This window comes from Engystomops pustulosus, chromosome 2 (genome assembly GCF_040894005.1).
Source record: "Engystomops pustulosus chromosome 2, aEngPut4.maternal, whole genome shotgun sequence".
In the NCBI taxonomy this organism is placed as follows: domain Eukaryota; kingdom Metazoa; phylum Chordata; class Amphibia; order Anura; family Leptodactylidae; genus Engystomops; species Engystomops pustulosus.
The window spans coordinates 35,708,428-35,734,614 of NC_092412.1; the positions used below are offsets into that span (position 1 = coordinate 35,708,428).

The 26,187-nt window shown below is 42.1% G+C and overlaps 1 protein-coding gene across 1 annotated transcript in view; it reads left to right on the forward strand.

Annotated features, from left to right (window-relative positions):
- Positions 1 to 26,187, forward strand: part of DDX10 (DEAD-box helicase 10) — a 123,339-nt gene that overhangs the window by 30,654 nt on the left and 66,498 nt on the right. Inside the window, exon 13 of the mRNA XM_072134247.1 lies at positions 1,678 to 2,059. Within this exon, the coding sequence (XP_071990348.1) occupies positions 1,678 to 2,059 (382 nt within the window). The remainder of the gene's footprint in view (positions 1 to 1,677; positions 2,060 to 26,187) is intronic.

Sequence of the window (26,187 nt, forward strand, 5' to 3'; positions counted from 1 at the left end):
AGGACCCTCTTTAATCCTATTAGAGGTTTTTCTTTCTTTCTTTTTTGGATACACTAGCAGCGCTGTAGGAGATTAAATATTCCTTCTGTGCTCTGCCGTGTGACTCATCGGGATGTTCTGTGGCCTGGATGTTACACGGGAGTGAGTGGCACGCAGAGGCCATCTGGCTAGGGAGACGAAATGTAACTTTTTGATGAGAACAATTTATTCTTTAATTACGCAGTGAGAGGGGGGTAACCTCTCTGCACCAGGGGGATGCCCTCCAGCAGGCACACTGTGACACTATGTGTTGCCAGCTTTATGTCTCCTTCTATTTATCAAAGCTGTACTTATAGTTAGGAAATGTAGTGCTAGAAGTCTTCATGTGATTATTATATTTTTAAGAGAGGTCCTCGAGGGATTGGATGGGATCACATATCGGGCATGGTCTTCATTCATTTTCATTACAATATTAAGGACAACCTGGTACCTGCCCTGACTCCTCTTTTAGTAATTACTTACCGTAAATGTTCTTGAGTATAAGATGAACAGAATTTAAGCTGAGTTAAAATAAAAAAAAGGTGAATAACATTAATTGGAAATATAATAAAACAAAAAACTGTATCAAATCCAATTAATAGTCCAATTTTTCAAATAGGGACAAAATATAAAGATGCACCCTAAACGCAGGAAGCTAAGATATACAGGCACAGAAATGCATGGGTGGAGTTGGTCAATTAGATGGAGACTTTAGTATGAGGTCATACAGGGTAGCCTGGAATTTTACCACAAATAAAGCTAAAAAAATATGCTAAAACTCCTGTATAAGCCATTTTTGTAAGCTCATTTTTTAACCTGCAAAATTTCAGTATGTGCTTTGGTAGTGGCACTGGAGAGTTGGGTAATCTTACCTTGTGTAGTAGCTGTAAAGCTTGTGTTGTATACCAGGATTGTAGCTTCTTCAAGTGGCATGTTCTCACACTGCTGATCTCTTAGCTCTCTGCATTGAGCTACTCTTTAGCCCTTCCCCTCTGGCTGATTGATTGCTATTGTATTCAATCAGCAACCTGCTAGGCCTGTAATCAGAGCTCAAGGACACGGGTTGAAACAACGAAGGGCACAGCAGTGTGAGGATGTGCCTCAATGCACTTGGAAATGCTACAACCCTGGAATATGAATGCATTTATCACAGTCCTGCTGCTACTAACACACGCTCATTTCTTGAGAGCTAATACCTAACACTGGCCGTATTCCCTTTAAGTAGAATGCAGTTAAGAAATAGGGTCCCTACTTCTTCATCCTTGTCTGGACGCTCTTTCTAAAGATACATTGTACCGTTGGAAATGATCAAGTGCTTATTTTTGGGAGGCGTCTAAATGTTCAGTTAATAAACTCCCTTTAAAGGGTTTGAAAACATGGCCACGTTTTATGAAAACGGCTCCTCTTCTGACCATGGGTAGTGCGTGGTATTACAACTAAGCTCCAGTCATCACTAAACAGCTAAGTAGCAATACCGGCCCAAACCATGGTCAGTATAGGAGTCTTTTTTTCTATAAAGCGGCCATGATTTTCAACCACCCACATTCCCTTTAACTGGCTGTTATATTTTTTGTTCTTAACATTGAAGTTGCTGAATCTTCCTATAGATATTTCAGTATTTGTATCACCCCCTACATTAAGTTTTTGCTTTTGGTGCAGGTCTTTGGGTCTTGCGGTTCCCCCACGGGTGCGATTCCTTCAGAATGTGAAGGCTTCTGAAAATAAACCAACGGAAGTCCTGGAGCCCGGCAACGCCAGCGATGAAGAGATTGAGAACTTCAAAGCTCAACTTTCAGGGAAGAATCTGAGTAAGATGGATAAAAGGAATATAAAGAGTGATGAACAGTCAAGTGGAGATGAGGAGGAGGAGGAGGAGGAGGAAGATTCTGAGGAGGAGAAGCTCCAGACGAATAACAAACCATCCGGGTTCCAGCTCCTAGATGGAGATGATGACGATGAAGACGAGGGTAGAGACGAGGAGATTTTTACCGTTAAGCGAAGAGATATTTTTGGTATTAATGAAGACAAAAAAGAAGTGGTGGTGAGTATTATCTGCATGAACATATTATTATGTATTACGTGAACAACCATACCTTAAGTGTTTTGTAGTTTTGCATTGTCCTTTAGGAGGACCTTTCATTATGAATCCATTGGTTAAGGTTCGGCACTTAAATTCGATCCCGGGGCACAGGTTGCTTCCAATGTTTCATTCTTCTTTAATGTTTTTTTATGGCATTGAGATGTAGGCAGACTGCAAAAGTTGGCAACTTTTATGGCTACTACCACCAAAAAAATCATCCACTCGGTGTTCTGGGAATCCTGGTCTAAGGCAGTGGTAGGGAACCTATGGCACAAGTGCAAGAGATGGCACTCTGAGCTCTCTCTGTGTTGCCCCTGACCAAATACTTGGGCAGCTCAAGATGTGCATTGGAGCTCATTCTCTGGGTCCGTAATTTCTTTTCAAGGGGACCCTCGAGAATCTACAGTGATAATCCAAAATTCTCTTTCTTTCGGCGCCAATACAATTTCAAGATGTGGCCGAGCACTTGGCAACAAGTTCTAGGTGTTCTGGCACTTTGGGATAAATAAGTTGGTTTAATTGTAGTTTAGGCATCAGGCCATGGATGGTGAACTTTTTAGAGACTAAGGTATGGTTCCAGACCCACTCTATAATTGGGGAACTGAATTGAATTAATGTTATTATGGATGGTAAAGCTGTATTCAGACTGGAACCCAAGGCATCACAGATCACTATAATACAGCAAGCCCAGGACAGCCAATGCACAGTCAGTATTGGAAAATGTAGCAGTCACGTGTTTCCTGGACTTCCTTAAAAGGGGTTGTACCACGAAACAAGTTGGGCTCTATCCAGAGGATAGGTCCTAAATTGCTGATCAGTGGGGGTATCAGTGATGAGACCCCCACAGATCACAAGAACGAGGGGTCTGATGGGGCTCAGGTAACTCCATTGGACCCCCCATCGCTCCCTGAGATTAATGGAGCAGACGGCCGCGCATGACCGTTCTACTCCATTCACTCCACGCCCCAGTAGCCTCTTTAGGGAATTAGTATGTTAGGGAAATAAGTTATAAAAACATACAGGGGACAATAGAGGCTCCTACCACCCGATCTACCTTAATAGGTAGGTCCGTGATGGTAGGTTTCCTATAAAAATGCAGTAAAACCTTTTTTAGCCAACTATTTGAGAATGGCACCTTGCACTATATATACAATGACCTCGCTTTTACTTAAAAGGCATTGGTGCAGGTTTTTAGTTGGCAGGGCACAGACCCGTGGGGAGAACCTATGGAGATACCCTGCTATCTGAGCCATAGTCCTGCTTGGTAGATTTGCATTAACACATGTATTACCTGATATCGGTGTTGTCTTGGAGGTGAACAGTTATTGCAGTCGGGGTGCGCAGCGCAGTTGTATCGGCAGAAAATATTTTTCCCGTCTTGATGAGAACCTTCTCTTTTCATTCTCCTGGAACTGATAGATTTCTCCGTTTTTATCCGCCTTTAATTGGCTATGCACTCAATTAAAGTGCGTCCTCCCAGTCGTCTCGTAAACGCTTTGTGTGTGTGTTTTTGTTTTCCTTTTTAGAATCGCATTGATCCAGTCATAAACTTAGTAGGGAAAATATACAGGCTTCTGTGCAGGGTTTAGTACCGCTTCATCTTGGTATGGGGAGATCTTATGGGCATTGTTATTCTGCGGAGAAGAGCACGCCCTGGTGTAATAAAAGATAGAAGACCAGCGCTGTGTCATGTTGTCCCAGAAAAACCCGGGGCTTACAGGATTGGGTTGGTTGTTAGAACTTTTTAGTTAATGGGAACCTGTCAGGGTGATATTTGAAGCTAAGCCACCCATAGGACTGGTAGTTTTCAACAGTGTTAAAGGGGTTGTACAAAGTTCTCAAGAAGCTGAATGTTAAAGGGAACTACCACCACGATTCTACCTATAAAGGTAGAACGGGTGGTAGGTGGATGTATGGGACGTGAGGATAGCCCTTTTTAGAGCTAATCCTCACGTACCCGCTATCTTTTTGATAGCTAAACGTTATTGCCCTAATATGTAAACTTTGTAAAGCGGCTACTAGGGCATGGAGTAGCCAGACATGAGGCTACATGTAGTTGCTACTTCACGCCCCTCGTAGCTGCGCACCGAAGTTCTCAGGGTAGGAGGAGCAAAGAGGCTACTGGGGCTCTGGTAACACCCCCAATAGCACTCATGGCTCATTAACATAATTGTAAAAGTTAGTTTTGGAAGGAAGACTGCTGTGGATAACACATATAAGAAGATTACCACAGTCATGGTGCCTGGATCTGTGAATAATTGTCCCTGGTTTATCATGATGGATTTTGATGGTAAGTTTCCTTAAATGCTGTAACAAACTATTACAGCAGTGGGGGGTGGGTTATGTATAGTGTTTTCTTAAATTTCCTCCAGATTGCATTTCCTCCAAGGGATTTCCGCAAAAGCGAAAAATATTTTTAATGATAAGCATCTCAACCCCTTAAGAATGTGCAGAACTTCTAGAATTGATTTCCAGTGGACGCTCCCCGATGTCCCACAATGACCTGGAAATAAGCTGGTGAAATTCCGGAGCCGCGGACCATTCGCAGCTACCAGTTTAATATTTATGTGTTGCTACACTCTAAAGTTTTAACCTTTTTCTCTTGTCTTACAATGTTCTTCTAGAAAGTTCTTTGAGCAGTAGAGGAACTTAAGCCCTGAGTAAATGATAAGTATCTCTAGACTGTGGCGGAGCATGTTCTGGTGCGGTCCTGGGAATAAGCAGGAAAAGGTCATTTTGTTTCTTGAGACCCAGACTTGCATAAATATCATGTCACGTAGTTTCAGATAATGCCTGTGCAGCTCTGAGCAGCAACATTGGGTAAACACTGGCGGATCGAGCGGATCTTGATGTATTCAGAATTTATTTTATTAAAGGGGAATTATGGCTTACAATGTTACATCACAACAATTTTCGGCGGCTCTTCTGTCTGCAGATCTTCTTACAGTTGACAGCTTCCTCATGCCATCACTAAGTTCTCTCTAGAAGGCATCTACGCAAGTGGCATGTCAGATTTGTATAGGTTCTGGGGGGGTTTCAAGATTCCTGGAAACCCCTTTAAAGCGAACCTGTCATCAGGAGTGTCATTTTTAGCTTGTGACAGGTTCCTAAAGCTTTTGTTATTCTGATATTAAAAATGCCTTTTTCAGCATCCTGGGTCATTTCAATAGTTTATATAAGTTTATTTCACATTACTTGGCTCCCTGCCAGCAAAGTGTGGTGAGTTCCAGAGGGAGGGTGCAGGTGCAGCCTGTGTTTGCCTGTGTCTCCTCATGCATTCTTCCTCTACTCCTCACAATTCCCCTTCCTCCACTGCCTTTGCAATGCACATTACAGGAAGTGGGAAGGAGGAGGGAGCGGAATGAGTGTGCAGGAAAGGAGACTGACACAGGTTGCAGCTGCCCTCTTCCCTGGGGCTCGCCACACACTGCTGGCAGGGAGCCAGCAAATGTGAATTAAACTTTTATAAAGTATTGAAATGATTCAGAATGCTGTCAAAGGCCATTGGAGGCTATCACCAGCTAATAATGACATTCCTTGTGACAGGTTCTCTGGAACGGCCACTTTTACCATCACTTATTCCACCCATTCTAACTAATTCTTAATCAAATACGTGATATTTTTTAAACATTTAAACATATTTCACAAATTATCTTAACCATCAATTAAAGACCAGCACCAGTTGACAAACGTGCCCTCCAAATCAATAATGGGGGACGGCTAATCCCAGGAGTATACATAGGAGGATAGGATTGTTTTTAGGCCTGTACCATGGCAATGAGCATTGGCGGCCATAGTGGATCTCAGAAAATATTGTAAAAGTGTGAAAAATCAATCTATACGTCATTTTTCTTTTGGTTGAACATTATGGGTTTAACACCCTAACAATGAACTTGATATTAGTACACGGCAACTTCCCTGGTCGCTTTTCCAAATTATTATTATTATTATTATTATTATTATTATTATTATTTTATTTTTTTTTTACTACTTTTACACTTTTGTAAGACCTGACTCCAGGTGATGGGTCTGCAGCGCACAGTACAGGCAGATGCAGCCTTCAATCATATCTTCCTGCTATCAAGGGTAGAGTGAAGGTCATATACGTCTTGAGACCTTCCACAGCTCGCGGCTACTTTAGGCTCCATCTTGACGTCTTGTTTAAGCCTTGGGGAAAGCATTTCTGTCATGTCTGAACTGGAAATCTGCACGTCCATTTTTTTTAAAATTTTATTTTCATTTTAAGTATTGCTTTTTTTAAAAAATTCCTCTAGCCTCTGTTATGTCCTTTGCTAATATTTGCTGTCTTAAGGAAAAGATAAACCTTGGACCTTGTAAAAGTGCTTCATAGAAAACAAAACCACTTACATTTCCCTGGAGTCTCTTAGACCTAGAAATGCCTAATAAAGCCTTGATCATTGGGAGAGGCATTTTTATTATCACTCTATCAGTAAATTTCTCCTCATCCTTAAAGGGAACCTGTCATCAGGAGCCTTTTTTTTGGCTCTTCAGTGTCCAGTGTTTTTAGAATACTGATAAAATGCTAAAACTTTTGTCTAACTTTCTCTCTGCACAGCAGTGTCCCATGGGAGTGGCCTCGTGGGAAACTGCTCCGTAACAGCCACTCCCATGGGACACTATACACCTAACTTTGCACTTGTAACCACTTAGATGCTGTGACCATTTTTAATCAAGGCATCTAAGTGGCTGGAAGTTTGCAATGTGAGTCAGGGTCAAATAGCAGCTTATAGGCTGCCTATTATACTTACACTATATTGTTCTAGTCCTTTCATTAAAACGTCCTCTGAGTCGCACATCTTTAAATATGTTTGATTAACATAAGAAGAAAAAACTAAAAACCAATTTCCTATAAATATATTTAAAAAGCATTATATTATGAGACCTAAGTTTTTTTTTTTCTTTTATAGAAACAATTTAAAAAAAATGCTTAGGTCCCATAATATAATGCTTTTTAAATATATTTATAGGAAATTGGTTTTTAAATTGTTTCTATAAAAGAAAACAAAAGTTGTGATTGGGTTGCCATCACAATCCAGGCTCTATAACTGGCTCATTAGCATAATTATAAAAGTTGATTTTTTTTTCTTTAAGGAAAGAGGCTATGGATAACAAATATAAGATTTGTCTCTGTGCCTGGGCCTATAAGTAAGTGCCCCTGGTTTATCATTATGGATTTTGATGGTAGACATAAAAAGAATTTCAATGTTTAGTTAACTAACAATTAGACAAATTCCTGTGAGTAACGAAAACAAACCCCTCACTCCCCAATTAAAGGGTTTTAAAGCGTAGCAAACCTTTCAACAATGTAGACATGGTCATTATGTAATCATTTGTTAGCAGCTCTTGTATCGGAAGCTTGGAGGAGAATTTAGAGCTGTGATTCACTCCTCCCCCCTCCCTTCTTTGTACGTCATCTATGTAATGTGCCGCCACATTAAAGGGGTTGTCAGATTATGTTAAAAAGGATTCAGTGGGGGTGAGCTGTATAAACTTTTTCCTAATGCAGTCCCTCAGTGCTATGTCGGGCTGGCACACCCTCCTGTCTCTGATCAGTGCCTGATACAGCATTAGTTTCAATGTGTATCAAGTGCTGCGACAGGGGTCCAGTTGGCGTGCCAGGCAGGTGGAGGTTGGGGCCTAGCATGCCTGCTCCTGCAAACCAACAGGGGCACGGCATCTGCCTTCTGGTCACCTGTATATTTTTAATATACTTCGACAATCCCTTCAAACTTCTGTCTTGTTGTGAGCAAAGCAGAATTTAGCTGAGTAGGAAGAAGAGAGCAAAGCAAGAGGAGAAGGAAGCACTTTCCTCTGATTAGAAAGTTTCTTGTAGTCACTTGTACTGTTGATTTGTGCAATGTTTTCTAAAAAATGAGTGACCATTTTGCTAAATTCTTGGATAGATGGGCGGCACCCAATTTATATTTTACACTCGCCTGACAAACATAAGCGTAACTGAAGTTTGCAATGGCTAAATAAACAAAAACTCCGCCGTTTCTTATATGTAGTGGTGAATTATTGATGGAGGGTTTCTTTAGACTCTTTTTTTTTTTTTTTTTTTTTTTTTTCTTTTATAGGTTTTTATGCAGAGTCTGTTCAGTGCTCTAGTTAGGTTTTACGTGCTGTTGTATCGGGGCCTCGGTGAGATGAATCTCGTGAAGACGGGAAAGCATTTAAATCCCAATCTTGTCATTTGACAAAGGGCAACCTTCCCGTTGTGTTGTGTAAAATAATAGTTATGCTGTATTCATGTGAGAATTATCTTTTTTATGATGAAGAAGCCGGGATGATTATCTGGTCCCCGGCGTCGGTTGCCTCTGTGTTTATTGTGAATAACAGGGGACTATATTTATTGGATTGTCATGAATACAAAGTCTGTGCTTAGCTGCCCTTTAATATAAGAGGCGATTACCACCGAGTCCTTGGCGGAGCTCCCTGAGAATGAGATCTGAATATCTAATGCTCAGATCTGTTGACATTAATGCAGTAAAACAAGGTACAGTGTGTTTGGTAAAGCGTAAAAAAATCCCCCCCGGCATTGCGGCTATAATCCCGCACCAGCCTTCACTTTGGACAAAGATATATTTGAAGCGAAACGTCTAGTGTGGATCAAGCTGAGCGCGGCATCTGTGGGTCTTCACGCTTCCATCAGGAGTGCGAGTGACTAAGCATATCCCCTTGTGCTACTTTTAGGTTCTACCTAAACCTACCTGAAATGTTCATAACCCAGCTAAAGATAAAAAAAAAAAACACTTTGTTGTATATTTTTTTCACTTTTCCTTTGCTGTAGTTGTCTACACCCCCCCCCCCCGTAGACCTCACTTCATAGACTTGTGATATCCATTTTCTAATTAATTTACAGAGAGACGAGAAGAAAGTACTATCTGTGCTTCCATCGTGTACATAGAGAGCTGGGGAGGCAGCACTATCTGTGCTTTCATTTGTTCTAGAATACTGATAGACAGGACTATCATATTTGTGCTCACATTGTTTACATGACGCAGTACATCAGTGCATAGTTTGGTTTTAGGGAGATGTGCTTTGCGTGTTTATTCCATTGGTCGGGAGAGTAGGTAAGACAATCCTAATTTTGCTGGAAGAGGTTAGTCACTCTTTTACAGTTGCCCATGTTCATCGATAATGGTTTTCATTGTCTTTAGAGTGAGACGGCACTATCTGTGCTTGTAACATTCACTGTGACAAGGAGACAGTACTATCTGTGTAAATCTCATTGTAAAAAAGATCAATCAAAGCAGACACAGGAGAGGAACTAATACATGGGAATACATATATTACCTCGCATCAGAAGGTGTTCCGTTTGGCGGGCCCTTCCCATTTACTGCTCCTCATGCCTTATGACTCCTTACTATTCAGCAGTTCATGTCATGTGACCAGGGGGGATGTCATTTTAGGTTCTATAAACTTTTCACTTGGAAAATGGACCTCATGTTTGTATCTGATCACATGAAATCACAACATGCCTCCATGGACTTCTACTCCTCCTCATCCTCAACTTGGAGACAAGTTGTGATTTAATATGGTTAGATACATACATGGGGTACATTTAGCAAGTGTAAAGTTTATAGGACTTTAGATGACATTGTCCTCGCCACATGACACGAATGAAACACAAGGCACTGTGTAAAATAAATAAATAAATTGACATGGATTAGAAGACGGTCCCTGAGTACTAGGAGGCGGAGCAGGGATTTGAAGAGACAGGGCTGTCAGTCAAAATAAGGAAGAGCGGGTGGGGTTCAATTGTGTTAGAGTACCTCGCTGGCAGCTAATTCTTAGTTAATATGGGGAGGACTACTTTAACCTTTCTCCAATTTCAGGCTGTCCCCGGCTTAAGCACACCTGACTTACAGACGACCCCTAGTTACAAACGGAACTCTGGATTTTGTTAATTTACTGTACAATGATCAGCTGCAACAAAGCTTTATTGTTAATCCTGGTTCTTATGACAACCCAACATTTTTAAAACCCAATTATCAAAGAGACCAAAAACATTTTGACCTAGGTTACAATAATAAAGTATACAGTTCCGACTTGCATACAAATTCAACTTCAGAACAAACCTACAGAACCTGTCTTGTACGTAACCTGGGGACTGCCTGTATGAGAACCTGATTCACTATGAGGGTCATTATTTATTCCAGTATATTGCTGGTACATCGTGTCCGTTCACTGATTTGGCAGCTCCCCCTCCCCATTTTGTTGCCTCCTTTGTGATGAAAGCGGCTTGAAGTATACAATGTTTGCTGAACTCACTAAACCTAGAAATCTTTTTTTGAATTAACAAGAATATGAATGTTTTTGTCGGAGCCGTCGCGTGACAGCCATGTCACATTAGTCTTGCGCCTGCTGATGCTCGTGGATCTTGTTTTGGTGGAAAAGCGTAAAATGTATTAGAACAACGGAGGTGTGACATGATGTCAGAGGAAATTTGCTAACGTTGCGGGTCTCGGGTAGTTTTCTGCAGAATTTTTTTTTGTTAAGTCTCCATTTTTGCTGACTTTTACGTTTGCCCACAGTTATAAATGGTAAGATGACAATTACTTGTCGCTTTGCGACTTGTACAGGTGACACAAGGCAATTCCTCCACAATAGTCAAAATAATATCCTTCAACATCTTTCTCTTTATCCTGGTGTTAGGGCAAGACCAGCAAGTCTGCTCCCTAGTTGTTGGATATACATTCAGTGGGGGGAGATTTATCAGAAGTGTCTGAAAGCAGAACTGTTCTAGTTGCTCAGAGCAACCAATCCGAGCTGTCATTTTTCCACTACATTTTTCCACTACTGTCTATAAAATGAAAGCTAAGCTCTGATTGGTTGCCTTGTGCAGTTTTACCTCAGATACTTCTCATAAATCTCCTCCTCGTTTATACTGAATACAATGGGACAATTTTATTTTTGTACAGCAGTATCTGCGTCAGATTTAGTGGTGGGCTCCCGCGTCAAAATCCACTACTATTTTAGTAATTATAGTAAATAAGCAACAAGATAATAGAATCTTATTTAGGCCCAGTTCACACTTGCATCTTGGCTGTCCTTTACACTTTGTTTTAGTAGATGATGAATGGTAGGTCTTCTGTTTACCTTCTGTGAACCAATAGACCTTCCATTACTTTCCATTAATGATCCATTTAATAATAGCAGAAAAAAATAGCGCAAATTTTTCTAGAATAACCACAAACAGCGAAACTAAACCTGACGAACACAGGCGTGGACTTGGCATTAGTTTGGCCTTTGCCATAGCCAAGAGCCATTTTTTTTTCTTTCTGTATTAGGTTTAAAGGGCTTCTTCTGATACCAGGTCGGACATAAGGAGAAAGAAAAATAGTGCACTTGCACTACTCCAGGTCCCAGTTTAACATTCACTACCGACACCTGCGCACAGACACTCCTGGACCCTCTTCAACCACTTTTTTTTTTTTGGGTGGAGGCTAAAATAAAGCGACAATAGACCCTACTTGGTGCTCCTGGTCTCACCTGAGGGCTGAGTGGGGTGAGAGTAAGTTGCACCCTTCTCCTCCTCTCTCCTTCTCCGATATGTAAATTTGGGAGCCTGGATGACGCACTTTACATGCTGCTGCCTGCGAGGCCGGATAAATGAATCCAAGCTTATCTACATTTCATATATTCTGCATAAGCTTTTCTTCCAAGCGCTCTGGGTACACCGCTGATAATCCTGGTGTGCCCGCACTGGCATACCGCTGTTTGTGTTTATACTCTGTATACGGATGTAAAGTGCTTCTTAAGAAGAAATGGCATTTTCATTGTGATACCATTTACTGCTCATCGCTGATGCCTGGAGGCCCAAATACTGCTGTCACCTCCTTTGTCTCTGCCGCTGATGTTATGAGTAGATGCCATGGTCTGCATTACATTTACAGAAGCCCTTGGGGGGATTTAAATGTGTCTTAAAGGGGCACAAACCTTCCATTTTCATAAGTCTCAGCCCTAATAAGTGAATATAACAATCAAAGCGTCACATTTGGAAATTTCTTCATACATTGTTCCCCATACTGCTCAAGTGACTATGGATGTGACAGCAAAGAGCCCCCTATGCACAGGCACGCTTCCATACAATTATGGCTGTCACCGCTCCCTGCGGGATGCCTACTCCAGGACTGTCACAAGTTAATCCAGAAACCCAATAACATAAGTATGGTTCAAGTTCATCAGGGCGCACACGGTTTAGTGAACCATAAAAGAAAAAAAGATAACACAAAGTAGAACAGACCTCTTACTAATGAGATTGTCAAAGAAATTCCTCGGAGGAGATCCGATGAAATCCTGGATCAGCTCTGCAAATTGGATGCCTCTTTTGAGTTTGTCTCTGTCCCCTTTATTATGTGAGAGGGTGTGGCCACACCTGTACCAAGCTTTGAGGTTGGGGGACCTATTTCATAAATATGTCCAATCCTTTCATGGGTCTCCTAAGGCTACATGCACACTAACATTTTTTTTGGAGGGATTGAGCTGACTGCTCATACTGTCCCCAAAGACTTGTATTGTACATGGGAATGGTGCCAAACCGCTGTGCCGTAAATTAGAGCTGGTTCGATTCTCTCCACACAGCTGATCCTTCCTTTGAGTTAGTGGGGTGCTCACTGCTCCCATCTACACCCCACCAAAACGGGCCACAAACTGTGGCTAGGTCATGGCGTCCATATGAGATAAAACACGTGAGAGAATACAGAGGAGGACGCAAAATCTACATAAATTCACACTTGTCATTCATGGGGAAGAGGAAGAAATTTGACTTGGTTACCATGTGTGGATTAGTTTACCCATTGCATTTAGCTTGCACAACATTATTGTAAACCCAGGTTCATATTTTTGTGGGTTGTCAATGTTTTTTTGGTTTCACTCATATCTTCGAAGAACAAAAAGGTGTCAATACTTAAGAACTTTTATCCAACAACCACGTTCCACGGACTTAATTAATATGCAGTGTTTGCTATGTAGAAGGTTGGAGGTAGCGCGGACTTCATGCTGTGTCTGTATTATTTGTACTTGTGCTCTCGGTACAGCTGGATATCGTAGCGTCTCTGATGTATATTTACTTTAGACTTTTAGTGTTAATCCTCTTTTATTAAACATAAAACCCTCCGCTGTGCGTGCTCCTTCCACCAACATTTATCTTGTGTAAATGTCTTCTTTTATTATACAGATAATAGGTGGGAGGGTTTCATACCTGCAAATGTGCTGTAGCCAACAACACTCATGGCCTCCATAGACCTCCATTTATCTATGTGGTGCTGTTTGTGTGGATCATATAGAACTTCAGATATGAGGACATGTCTTCTTCTCCACGTTAGAGGTTGGGGGTAAATGAGAACATAGGTGGTGACACTTGCTATTGCCTGTGTAGAATTTTACACCAGTGCAATCGGACCCCAGAAACATCGGGCGGTTTTATCATAATATAATAAATGTCCTTCCATGGAGTCTTAAGCTTAGCAAGTGTGGAGTTGAGTATCTGTTGTAGTGGCAGAGAGCGGACAGTTGTGTTTCCAATGGAGGACTTCCTTTAAGGAGGTATTCAAGAAAACTTCCTCTGTGATGGTGACCAAAGAAAACTGAAAGTGTACTTGCCCATCTCCGCCTACAGGTTCAAGCATCACAATGGCCTTCCAGTCTTAATCACTGACGGCTTAACAATGGGATGTCACTACCTCTACATCACAAGTGACATCCCCGTGCCACCACCTGTGCCGAAGACCACCACAACCATTTTGAAGACTAAGGAAATTTTATATATTTTTTTTGAACATCCCACTCCCCCAGTAGGAGGGGTTATAAAGAATTCCTGGAAACCTCCTACATAGATACTGTGACCCATTTTGGTCATGCATGTGCCTGCAAATGTATATAAAGTAATCATAAATTATATTCCACTTATGACATCTTTAGAGATTTATTTTTCTAATCCTTTTTCAAAATTACATTTTGGTAAATTCATTGTCAGATTGGAGCAATCATTTCCCTCACGTATTTAATAATGGGCAATATCAATATCCTGGGATTGTGGGGCCTGTTTGCAGGATGGATTCAATACTTTGTTGGCCTTATTGACATAGCTGCTGGCTTGGAAGCTCCTCGTTCATATAGAGGACTGTGCTGAAATGGAAACTTTGCTTGTATTTTTTTTCCCGACATTACGCTCCAGTAAATAAAAGTGTAATTACTTGGTTTTTGCTCAATAAAGCGGGAGAAGAACTTGCGTTTGTTTATGCCGGGGCCCCATGGGTACGTTTCCATAGGGCCTGTGTGGGTTCTCTGCGGTGTAGCCGGACGGCTCCTTTGAAGTTATTGCGGGCAATGGCGGGTTGTTCGGTAAACTGCAGTATTCCCAAGACCCCACCAAATGTGAATGCAATTAACAGTGCATCCAATTACAGCAGCAATTACACTACAAGGACATAAGGGAACGGCTTCTTCTGCGTCGACCTGTTCATGTGCTGGAATCTGTTTAGCTTCTCAGCCGGGGGACGCACAAAGCTGTTTGAGCAGTCTGGGACGTAGAGATTGTGTACCGACTTCTGTTTGCCGCTTGTTGATATGATAACATTTGTAGAGATGATATTCTTTCAAGGCATATTTGCACAAGTGAGCAATGCTCAAACATTCAGTTCCTTGATCGGAGTTAAAGGGCATCTCCACCTGAATATAAACAGTTCCAGGATGTGTTTTGTGCTTTTCCTAAGTATAGAATTATGTCATGGTTGTGTAAGACTAGAAAAGACTTCCCACAGCCTAAGATTGATCTAGGTTATCGTGGATGCTCCCGAAATCGGTACAGCGGTTTGTTTATAGATTCCAAGAATATACAGTTGGGCTTCGTTTGCACTTGTTCACCATGTCTGGCACAAGCCTACTGAAGTAAATGATTTTTTTATTTTTTTTTACGCTTTGCTTATCAATGCCTTGGACTGAGCGGGTATAGCAGTGATGGCGAACCTTTTAGAGACTGAGTGCCAAACTACAACCAAGTCCCACTTATTTGTCACAAAGTGATTTATACTTCCTGCTCTGTCACAGCTTTCATTCATATCAGCACCCTGAGGACACCAATTAAGCAGAAGCTAGAAGAAATTTGGATGATCATTGTAGCTTCCCTCTAGGGTCTCATAAACGGGAAGAATCCAGATCTGTCCACACCTTCCCACTCCTCTGCTAGTCCCAGGTAGTCCTTTCACAGCAAGTCCTGGGCTGTTTGGGACTGTAGGAAGATACCTGGAGTCCTCTCTGGTGATGGCCTGGGTGCCCACAAAAAGGGCTCTGAGTGCCACCTCTGGCACCCGTGCCATAGGTTCGCCACCACTGGGGTATAGGGTTATTTGAGACACAAAGTTATTTGTCAGTTCCATGAGAAAGGTTTCCATTTATTGTCCACATATTGTTTCGAAAACATTGGTTAAGCATCCCATCAAAGTTACTGGAAGCATAGCAGGTTCCTTTGTTGATAAAATCTGATTGGGAAATGGAGAGCTTGCCATACACTAAAGGGCGTTATGGTCATCCATTGTAATATAGCATGTGATCAATGAGGCCTCAGGTTGCAGCAGCTTCCATCCAGATGGAGCACCAGAGCTTTGTACCTGGGTCAGGAGGTTTAAAAGTTGTAGGCAACGCTGGTGGTCCTTATTACTGCTTCTCTTATCCCTGACCTCTTGACATTTTTGATATTCATACTCTAAACTGACCTGTTAATCTACCATCTTGACTTATTTTTGACAATGAACTTCTGCAGTCCACCATTAGCATGATCCGTGACTGGACTTGGAACTTCTGCTTAGAACTTACACTTGGCTACTCTTTGTCTGACCCTCTACTATACTTCACCCACGACTTTTAGCCTTAGACTGACCCTCAACTACACTGGGGCTATTGAAAAATAAATATTTAGGGACCTCTGCCGCAAAGTCCAAAGAAGTTGACGTCATTTTCGAGACTTGTACAATGTAGCTTCACAACTACTGTCATTATTTTATTTTTTATTTTTTTTTCTTCTGCAACTTGAGTTTTTGGGAGGCTAAAATGGAGAACATTACAAATGAGTTTGAATAAACACCAGTGGTAGAGATCCCTCAAATAGGTAACACATTAAACTTTCTCCAAATACCATCTAAACGGAAGACTCTCTGACTAGGAGAAGACGTTTGCTGGCAGGAGAAGAAAATCCTTTAATCTTGGATTGGATCAAAAAGTTTTTTCTACTGTTTTTGCTGAATTACCAAGAATATTTCATAGGTACCTTATTGATAATTATGTTGGCACCCATTTACGGCGTTGACATTGTACCTGTGAAGCAGCAGTATTTCAGCTTTGATGATGTCTTCTTCGTGTGTTGATGTTGGTGCAGATGGTAATTTCTGATTTCTCGTTGTCCCTTGATTTTCTGGTTGCTTCGGTTACCTTACTTTGATGACTCTGCTGCTTTTTGCTGATTACAGACTGGCGCGGGGATTGGGCATGTCATGTGTCAAGCGAAGCAATTAGCAGCCTTTGATTTGCTTGGCACAGAACAGTCGTGGGCTTGAAGTCTGTGCAGTCACGTGGAAAGGACACGACCTGCCATAGATATAAAATTATCAAAGTTTGTGACCTCTATGTCGAGTGAATGCACTGTTAATATGTTCATGAATATTCATTGCAGTGTAAGTAGCAGTCATTGTTCTAGTGGTGGGGGTTGGGAGCTCCGGTGAGTGGGCTGGTGAAGGTTAATTCCCTCTCCGCTACTTAGTACACGGGGCGCCAGATTAAGAGGTCTTCATGTTTGATTGAAGCTTTACACACTTGTGGAGCCACACTTTTTTACAGTTTTACCTTATATAACCTGAAGATTAAGTGGGTGCTGAGCAGCGGATAATTCATGCAAAAATTCTCAGTGGAAATGCGAAATCTTAATAGTTTTTATAAAATTGAGATCCTGTTTTAATAAATTGTCAGCAACACCTAAAGCTTTAAACATCCCTTTATTGATCATCCTTGGTCCCATTACTGCAAAAAAGTTTAAAAATCGAATGGTTAGTGGGAAAAAAAAAAAAAAAGCAAAAAAGCGGTCTGTAGTTAGTTCTAAAATATACAGTTCCAACTTGCATACAAATTCAACTTAAGAACAAACTGAAAGAACCTATCTTGTACATAACCTGGGGACTGCCTGTAACTCCATTGTGAAGGCATTTGGGGCATAAGTTCATTACATAACTTGTGTTAATTGTATAGTAATAAAATGGGAAAAGGTTTTTGGAATGGTTTTGGTGGTGATCTTGGTGTCGCCACCACCCCCAGTGCTGTCCTCATCTAGCGGCTGTTCTGTCTTCTGCTCCAGTCCTGTGTGATTTGTATTTTGCCTGTGTAAAAATTCCACTCTCGTCCCCGTTGCTTGTCCTGCTGCTCACGTCTGAAGTTAAGGAGTACGATGGAGAGCGGCACAGATGTGCACATCTTGCATTAAACCCATGTGGTGCGAGGCGGCTGCGGATCTCTCCCTCCGCTCAATGCTCGCTGGCTAATGCCTCCGCTTCATTCAAACAGTTTACTATTGATTAGGAATTTGAGACGGGCTAATAGCTGATTAGAGCGCTGCTGTCTGACGTGAGGGTCACCGAGAGGAGACCGCTCCCCACTTATACCGTAGAAGAAAAGGCCTTCCCGGAATATGATTGATTGATATGCATGACTCGGAAATCAATCCGTAAATTGGATGGATACATAAATGTCAGATTGGACATGTTAACTGATACGTGGATCAGTCAGAAGGGGCTGGTAAAGGTGTCGCTGTCCATTTCGGTAATGTTTTATGTGATGGCCGTGACGCCTATTGCAGCGTTTATGCACTGTTAAAGGGATTAGTTCCAGTCAGAAATTAGAGCTACGTGTCATATGATTGGCGTTACTTCTAAATGTCCGGGCATACAGGTAAATGGGATCCTACTGCCCGCCATCACACACTGCTTTTGCATTGTGTCAGCTGCACACATAGATGATGGGTAACGCCAACTACCTGCCCACACACACAGGCAGTGGGGGGGAGTATTTAGACAGCCACCAATTGTGCAAGTTCTCCCACTTAAAAAGATAGGAGGCGCCTGTAATTCACATCATAGGTAGAACCTATGAAAGATACAATGTGAAAACAAATCACAATGTCAGATTTTATTTTTTTTGGAAGAATTAATTGCAAAATTATGGTAAAAAATAAATATTTGGTCACCTACAAACCAGCAAGATTGGTCTCTCACAGTTCTGTAACTTGTTCTAGAAGATGCTCCTCTGTCCTCCTCTCATTACCTGTAGTAATGGCTCCTCTGTCCTCCTCTCATTACCTGTAGTAATGGCTCCTGTGTCCTCCTCTCATTACATGTAGTAATGGCACCTCTGTCCTCCTCTCATTACCTGTAGTAATGGCTCTTGTGTCCTCCTCTCATTACCTGTAGTAATGGCTCCTCTGTCCTCCTCTCATTACCTGTAGTAATGGCTCCTCTGTCCTCCTCTCATTACCTGTAGTAATGGCTCCTCTGTCCTCCTCTCATTACCTGTAGTAATGGCTCCTCTGTCCTCCTCTCATTACCTGTAGTAATGGCTCTTGTGTCCTCCTCTCATTACCTGTAGTAATGGCTCCTCTGTCCTCCTCTCATTACCTGTAGTAATGGCTCCTGTGTCCTCCCCTCATTACCTGTAGTAATGGCTCCTCTGTCCTCCCCTCATTACCTGTAGTAATGGCTCCTCTGTCCTCCTCTCATTACCTGTAGTAATGGCTCCTCTGTCCTCCTCTCATTACCTGTAGTAATGGCTCCTGTGTCCTCCTCTCATTACCTGTAGTAATGGCTCCTCTGTCCTCCTCTCATTACCTGTAGTAATGGCTCCTCTGTCCTCCCCTCATTACCTGTAGTAATGGCTCCTCTGTCCTCCTCTCATTACCTGTAGTAATGGCTCCTCTGTCCTCCTCTCATTACCTGTAGTAATGGCTCCTGTGTCCTCCCCTCATTACCTGTAGTAATGGCTCCTGTGTCCTCCTCTCATTACCTGTAGTAATGGCTCCTCTGTCCTCCTCTCATTACCTGTAGTAATGGCTCCTGTGTCCTCCCCTCATTACCTGTAGTAATGGCTCCTCTGTCCTCATCTCATTACCTGTAGTAATGGCTCCTCTGTCCTCCCCTCATTACCTGTAGTAATGGCTCCTGTGTCCTCCTCTCATTACCTGTAGTAATGGCTCCTCTGTCCTCCTCTCATTACCTGTAGTAATGGCTCCTGTGTCCTCCCCTCATTACCTGTAGTAATGGCTCCTCTGTCCTCCTCTCATTACCTGTAGTAATGGCTCCTGTGTCCTCCCCTCATTACCTGTAGTAATGGCTCCTCTGTCCTCCTCTCATTACCTGTAGTAATGGCTCCTGTGTCCTCCTCTCATTACCTGTAGTAATGGCTCCTGTGTCCTCCCCTCATTACCTGTAGTAATGGCTCCTCTGTCCTCCCCTCATTACCTGTAGTAATGGCTCCTGTGTCCTCCCCTCATTACCTGTAGTAATGGCTCCTCTGTCCTCCTCTCATTACCTGTAGTAATGGCTCCTGTGTCCTCCCCTCATTACCTGTAGTAATGGCTCCTCTGTCCTCCTCTCATTACCTGTAGTAATGGCTCCTGTGTCCTCCCCTCATTACCTGTAGTAATGGCTCCTGTGTCCTCCTCTCATTACCTGTAGTAATGGCTCCTCTGTCCTCCTCTCATTACCTGTAGTAATGGCTCCTCTGTCCTCCTCTCATTACCTGTAGTAATGGCTCCTGTGTCCTCCTCTCATTACCTGTAGTAATGGCTCCTGTGTCCTCCCCTCATTACCTGTAGTAATGGCTCCTCTGTCCTCCTCTCGTTACCTGTAGTAATGGCTCCTCTGTCCTCCTCTCGTTACCTGTAGTAATGGCTCCTCTGTCCTCCTCTCGTTACCTGTAGTAATGGCTCCTCTGTCCTCCTCTCATTACCTGTAGTAATGGCTCCTCTGTCCTCCTCTCATTACCTGTAGTAATGGCTCCTCTGTCCTCCTCTCATTAACAGATGTGTCTCCCTGCTTTAGCATACATTTCTAGCCCATCTGATGTTTGCTCGAGAGCATTTGGATGGTCCTGAAGAGTATTTGGAGAATGTCATACGGTCAGATGAAACCAAAGTAGAAGTATTTAGTAGAAACAACTCGTTATGTGAGTGAATGCTGAGTCGCATGTGTGGTGATATTTTGAGTGCAAACCTCCTTACGTAAGCAAGGGTATTGAAGATGAAACGTGGCTGGGTCTTTCAGCATGACAATGACCCCAAGCACACCACCAGGGCAATGAAGCATTTCAAGGACCTGGAGTGGCCTAGCTTGTCTCCAGATCTCAACCCCGTAGAAAACCTTTGGAGGGAGTTGAAAGTACTTGTTGCCCAGTGACAGCCCCAAAACATCACTGCTCTAGAGGAGATCTGCTCGGAGGAATGGGCCAACATACCAGCAGCAGTGTGTACCTACCTTGTGAAGACTTACAGAAAAGTTTGACCTCTGTCATTGCCAACAAAAAAAATTGAGATTTTGTGATTGACCAAATACTTATTTTTCTCCATAATTTTCAAATAAATTCTTTAAAAATCGGACAATGTGATTTTCTGGATTTGTTTGCTCATTTTTGCCTTTTGTCGTAGTTGAGCTTCTACCTACGTAGTGGTAGTAGGTAGCAGTCAGCCCTCCTATTGTGTGCTGGAGCTTCCTCTGCTGCAGTACGATTACATCAGGCAGAGGGAGGGGGAAGAGCTGAGGGATCAGGGGGAGCGGCCTCTGTTAACACCCTCAGAGCACTTCAGACTCATTAGCATATTTTTAAAAGTTGATTTTAGAAGGAAATAGACGCTGGATAACAAGTATAAGATTATTACCATAGTCAAGGTGTCTGGATCTATGAGTAAGTGTTCCTGGTTTATCGTGATGGTAGATTTCCTTCAAGCTGAATTACACAGACCATGTGGTAGCAAGACACAAGAGACCAGATATTCATCAGTAGGGTTATATGTGGGGTTTTCATTTTTTGTGTGAGGATTAGTTGCCGTAGAGATGCTATGCAGACCTGCAGATTGGGTTTATATAGGGATTGCCTGGTTCCTGTTCTGCAGCGCTGTAAGCTTTTATCAAACAGTACAATGCAATGGGGTTAATTGAGAAAATCTTCACTGTCAGCAGGTTTCTGGCAGGCGAGGCTATTACAATCCATGTTTCCTGTAATAGCACGCTGCCAGGCTAATATTAGCTCGTATTGTGGAGCATTAAGTGTGATCTGTATTTGCGTGAATCACCTGCTGCCGTGCATTATGTGACTTACGTATGGCATATGCAATGCCTTGTGATTCGCGAATCCTAAAGTCATGCGGAAAGTGAATATAACGTAAGATGTGTGACTTTTTATTTTGTGCCTTCATTCTTCACCAGTGAGTATTGTCTTCCGTGGAACTTAAAGGGGTTGTCCACTTTCAGCATATTATTGATATTGTTTGTCTAATGAAAAGTTAGACAATTCTCCAATATACTTTCTGTATCAATCCCTTGCGTTTTTCTCGATCTCTGCTTGTTGTCCTTCTATAGAAAGCTTCTATGTTTACTTGTGGATAAAGACTTGTCCATGGTCACACAGGTGCACGAGCCGTTATTATCACAGAGCGTAGTCGCAGCCATGCACCTGCGTTTTCATTGTGGACAGATTTCTATCCACAGGAAGTAAAACCTGGAAGCTTTCTATAGCAGGACAGCAAGCAGAGATATAGAAAACCACAGGGCATTGATACAGTTCATCAGTTTTCTTAGTTTTCAAAGATTTGTCTCCTCCTATTTAAAGGCATTGGGACGCATTTAGGACCATACAAATTCCCTTTTAAAGGGGATGTCCACTTTCAGCAAACAATTTTACAAAATACTTCATCAATCCCCCACGGTTTTATAGAGCTCTGCTTGCTGTCATTTAATGATAATCTTCATGATTTTCTTTTTGTTAATATAGTCCAGTCCCTGCTCATGTGATGACACACAGGTGCACGGCTCGTTATATCTTTGATCATGTGATGTCACACATGTGCAGGGCTCATTATATCCCTGGTCATGTCATGTCACACAGGTGCATGACTTGTTATATCCCTGGTCATGTCATGTCACACAGGTGCGCTGCTCGTTATATCCCTGGTCATGTAATGTCACACATGTGCAGGGCTCATTATATCCCTGGTCATGTGATGTCACACAGGTGCACTACTCGTTATATCTTTGCTCATGTGATGTCACACAGGTGCACCACTTGTTATATCTTTGCTCATGTGATGTCACACAGGCTTCAAAAGCTACAATTTTCTAGAATACACTTTAAATGTTCTAACATTAGTTGGGGTTCTCGTCAGTTGAGGGATATCGGACAATTGCTCATAAAATTTGCCGGTTAAGAAGGCTCTATTTGCTGTGCTTTGCTCGGTAGATTACCGATCCTGAAATGTCTAAATACATTTTATGTTCATTGTAAACTTCGGCATCCTGTGGATAAGGGACGAGTATTTATAGTGGGTTGGGAAGGGATTGTTCATTGCGACCCCCACAAAGATAAGGACGATGGTCCCTATTTCTGCCCTACTTAACACTTGTATTCCCCTGAGAGTATATTTTGTTATAGCATTTTGTCATTGTTCCTGTTGGACATATAGGAATGAATTTACAATTGTGTGTTACGGTTTCCATTGTCCAATCAGTGTTGACAGTGCAAGGACACTCTGTGTGAAAACAAACCCTGTTCTTCTTAATATCTGGTTGCTCCAAAAAAAACATAAGGACATGGGTGCTTTCTTCATGAGAGCGCCCCTTTGTTATTGCAGGGATGAGTGTACTGTAGTGAAATGATGTTCTGCAGCAGTTGAGATGTCCTCCTTTTTCATCGGATCTTATAATTCTTATGATATCCAAAACCTTGAGGCATTTGATATGGAAACGCGATATGTGCAGCCATCAATCAGCATCCAGTCCTCCACGAGTCACATTTGTACAACGAAGAGCCGTACACCTCGAAATCTATTTGGGGCGGCGAGAGCGGAGATGTGTTTCTCTCTGCATAATTTATTTGAACTGACATTTCTAAATCGGCAGCGCGGATGGCGGCCCCGGCGCCGGATTTAGGCTTTGCCTAATTGCGACCCATTTTTCCCCTCCAATCAGAGAGGCGAAGCATTTGCATAGTATTTGTTGTGTAATATCTCCAGCATGATGGTAACATATGACTTCCTTCCCAGGTAGCATTTCACTTGGTAATTCTGTACAGCTGCCTCATTAATCTCCCCTCAGCGATTCTTGTCTTAACAAGGCGCGCATAAAAAGCCAAGCGGTAATGGCGTACAAGCAGATATGTAGGGGGGAGGGGGGGGGCACATAAATTAACAGAGTTTAGTATAATTCCTGGGACTGCTAAATGGTGAAATGTCTAACTTAGTTTCACTTGGCGGAGTGTTAAAGGAAATGTATCATGAAAAATCAAGCTTACTCATACATCCAGGCACTGTTGGCAACTCTGTCCTTTTAAAATCAACTTTTAAAATGATGCTAATGATCCTGGTGGGTGTTACCAGCAGCTCCTCCGTGCTGTAGTTTCTCAGGCTTTTTACACTGTTCCGGAACACTTTCTTTTGTCACTGGTATTTCCTTTCTGATGTGAGATTACATCAGGCAGAGGGAGAGGGGAAGTGCTGAGGAAGCAGGGGGGAAGCAAATGGTGTAACAATGAGCAAGCAATGTATGAAAGTATTCAGAATGTTAAAATATTAGATTTCTGCACCAGGACGCCTAAATAAATTGTGAATGGTTGGTGATATCCACTTCCTGTTTGTGGCACATTAGTATATGGGAGGGGGGGACATTTCAAGATGGGTGTTGACCTTGGCGGCCATTTTGAACTCTACAATCCGACTTCCCCCTCCCCATGGGAAGAGGGTCATGTAATATATGACATCTGAAACAAAGGATACAGGAAGCCTGTGCCAGTATTTCTTCTGTGGTGTTGCTATCAGTGTGTCATGAGTGTTACATGACCCTCTTCCCATTGGGGAAAAAAAAAAGGTTGATCCAAATGGCCGACTTCAAAATGGCCACCATGGTCAACACCCATCTTGAAAGGTTTTCGCCTTCCTATGTACTAATGTGCCACAAACAGGAAGTTGATATTGACGAACATTCCCATTTTATTAAGGTATATCCATATAAATGGCCCACCCCTTAATTTTTAAAGGGATTTTCCATGTTTTAAAAATTGATTTCGGATTAGTGATGGTCCAACACTCCCCACCCCCCATCGTTTTTTTTTTTCTGACTGTTAGGTAAACTGTCTGTGGATAGGACTGAGCTGCAATGCCAAGCCCAACCACTGCACTTTCTATGGCAGTATGCTTGTACAAAAAAATAACCCAACTTCCCGGACCCGAATAGGTAGACTTTATCCTTACTACTTGTTTTGGACTCTTATTTGCCTCCTCTCTTGTAATGATCTTATAATGTTGCCCTTAGACCTTGTGTAGTGTTGCTCATTGCTTCTACTGTACAATAAATAAGAAAGCAAGTTCTGCCTTACGAGCAAAAACAAAGGTCAGGACGTCCTGTCCGTCTTCTGCTGAGATTGATTGCCCGCGGATGACTATTGACTGCTGACGTCGGCTCCCGGTGGAGCGCCCTTTACTGCGGCGTGTTGTTCCCATATATATATTATAGTCATCACATCTATTCTATGCCAGTGAATGGGTTGAGGTAACATTTTATCCTCCCCTGCGTGTGTTTTTTTTAATTCAATATTAACAAGGGTACAATAGATTTTTTAAAAAATATTTTCCTTGAAATTTTGTGACATTGCTAAAAAGCTTTTGTACATCTTTGTGACTGGTAACTCCTTCATATTAAGTATATTCAGATGTCCTGTCAAGTCCCAGGTTCACATTGCTATTTCTCACATCTGTTGTGTCAACGTAGCCTAAGGGTGCTGTCACACGTTGCGGTTTCATTGTGTTTTGAAACGCGTTTCAACAGCTAAGGAGAGGTGATTTTCCCAATTACATTACGGTTTACATTTGTTAACACAATGTTAACACACGCATTAACCAAAATGCAACATGTGAACGCAGCCTAAAAGTTCCCATTGACCATAATGAGCCCAGCCATTCAGGTGTCCACTATTTTACCTGACGAAAAAGTCCTATGAGTGCAGTTTTGTCTTCCTGACCTGCTCTATAGTGGGGACTGAGTCCACAGAGGGGAAAACTGATGATGAATAAGGAAGACCTCCTCTAAAATGGCTAGAAGTAGTACAAGGCTCTTTACTTAAGCGAACAGTTCCTGTTGAAAATAGTGGGACGCTTACAGACCAGTTACACTGAATGCAGCCGTATCCTATTTTTGTTTGTAAGGAATAATAAATTTTTTTTTTTTTTTTAAATTTAATAATTTCATTTTTTAATCATCAGAGGTGACAGGAGTTTTTTTTACTATGAGAACGGTCAATCTGTGGAATAGCCGAGCTCAGGCGCTGGTCACAGCAGGGACAGCAGGGAGCTTCAAGAAGGGTCTGCATGTGAAATCGATGGTGGATTTGTGGGGCAACTTGGAGGAGGAGGGTCTTAGAAGGAAAAGAGGGTGGTGACATAGAAGGGAACATAGAGCTTGGGGCAACAAAATAAGAAAAACATAGAAAAAACCTTTAGTGGAAAATGGAATGGAAAATCAATTTTTTGGGGGGTGGGGGGTAATTAGCTTTTTCAAATTTACTGTGGTAGTAATTGAGAAATAACGTGACTGTGTCCTTGGAAATTTAGGTGGACAGCAACCAAAACATGTTGGTTGTGGAGAAGGATGAGGACGTGAAGACCAAAATAAAACTGATTTCTCACAAGCACAACCACCAGTATAATTTTATTAGTACAATGTATGTTATACATTATTATAATGGCTCAACTATTAACGTTTCCCACCAGTGTTTCCCTTTAAAGAAAATCTACCATCAAAATTCATGATGATAAACCGGGGTTGGAG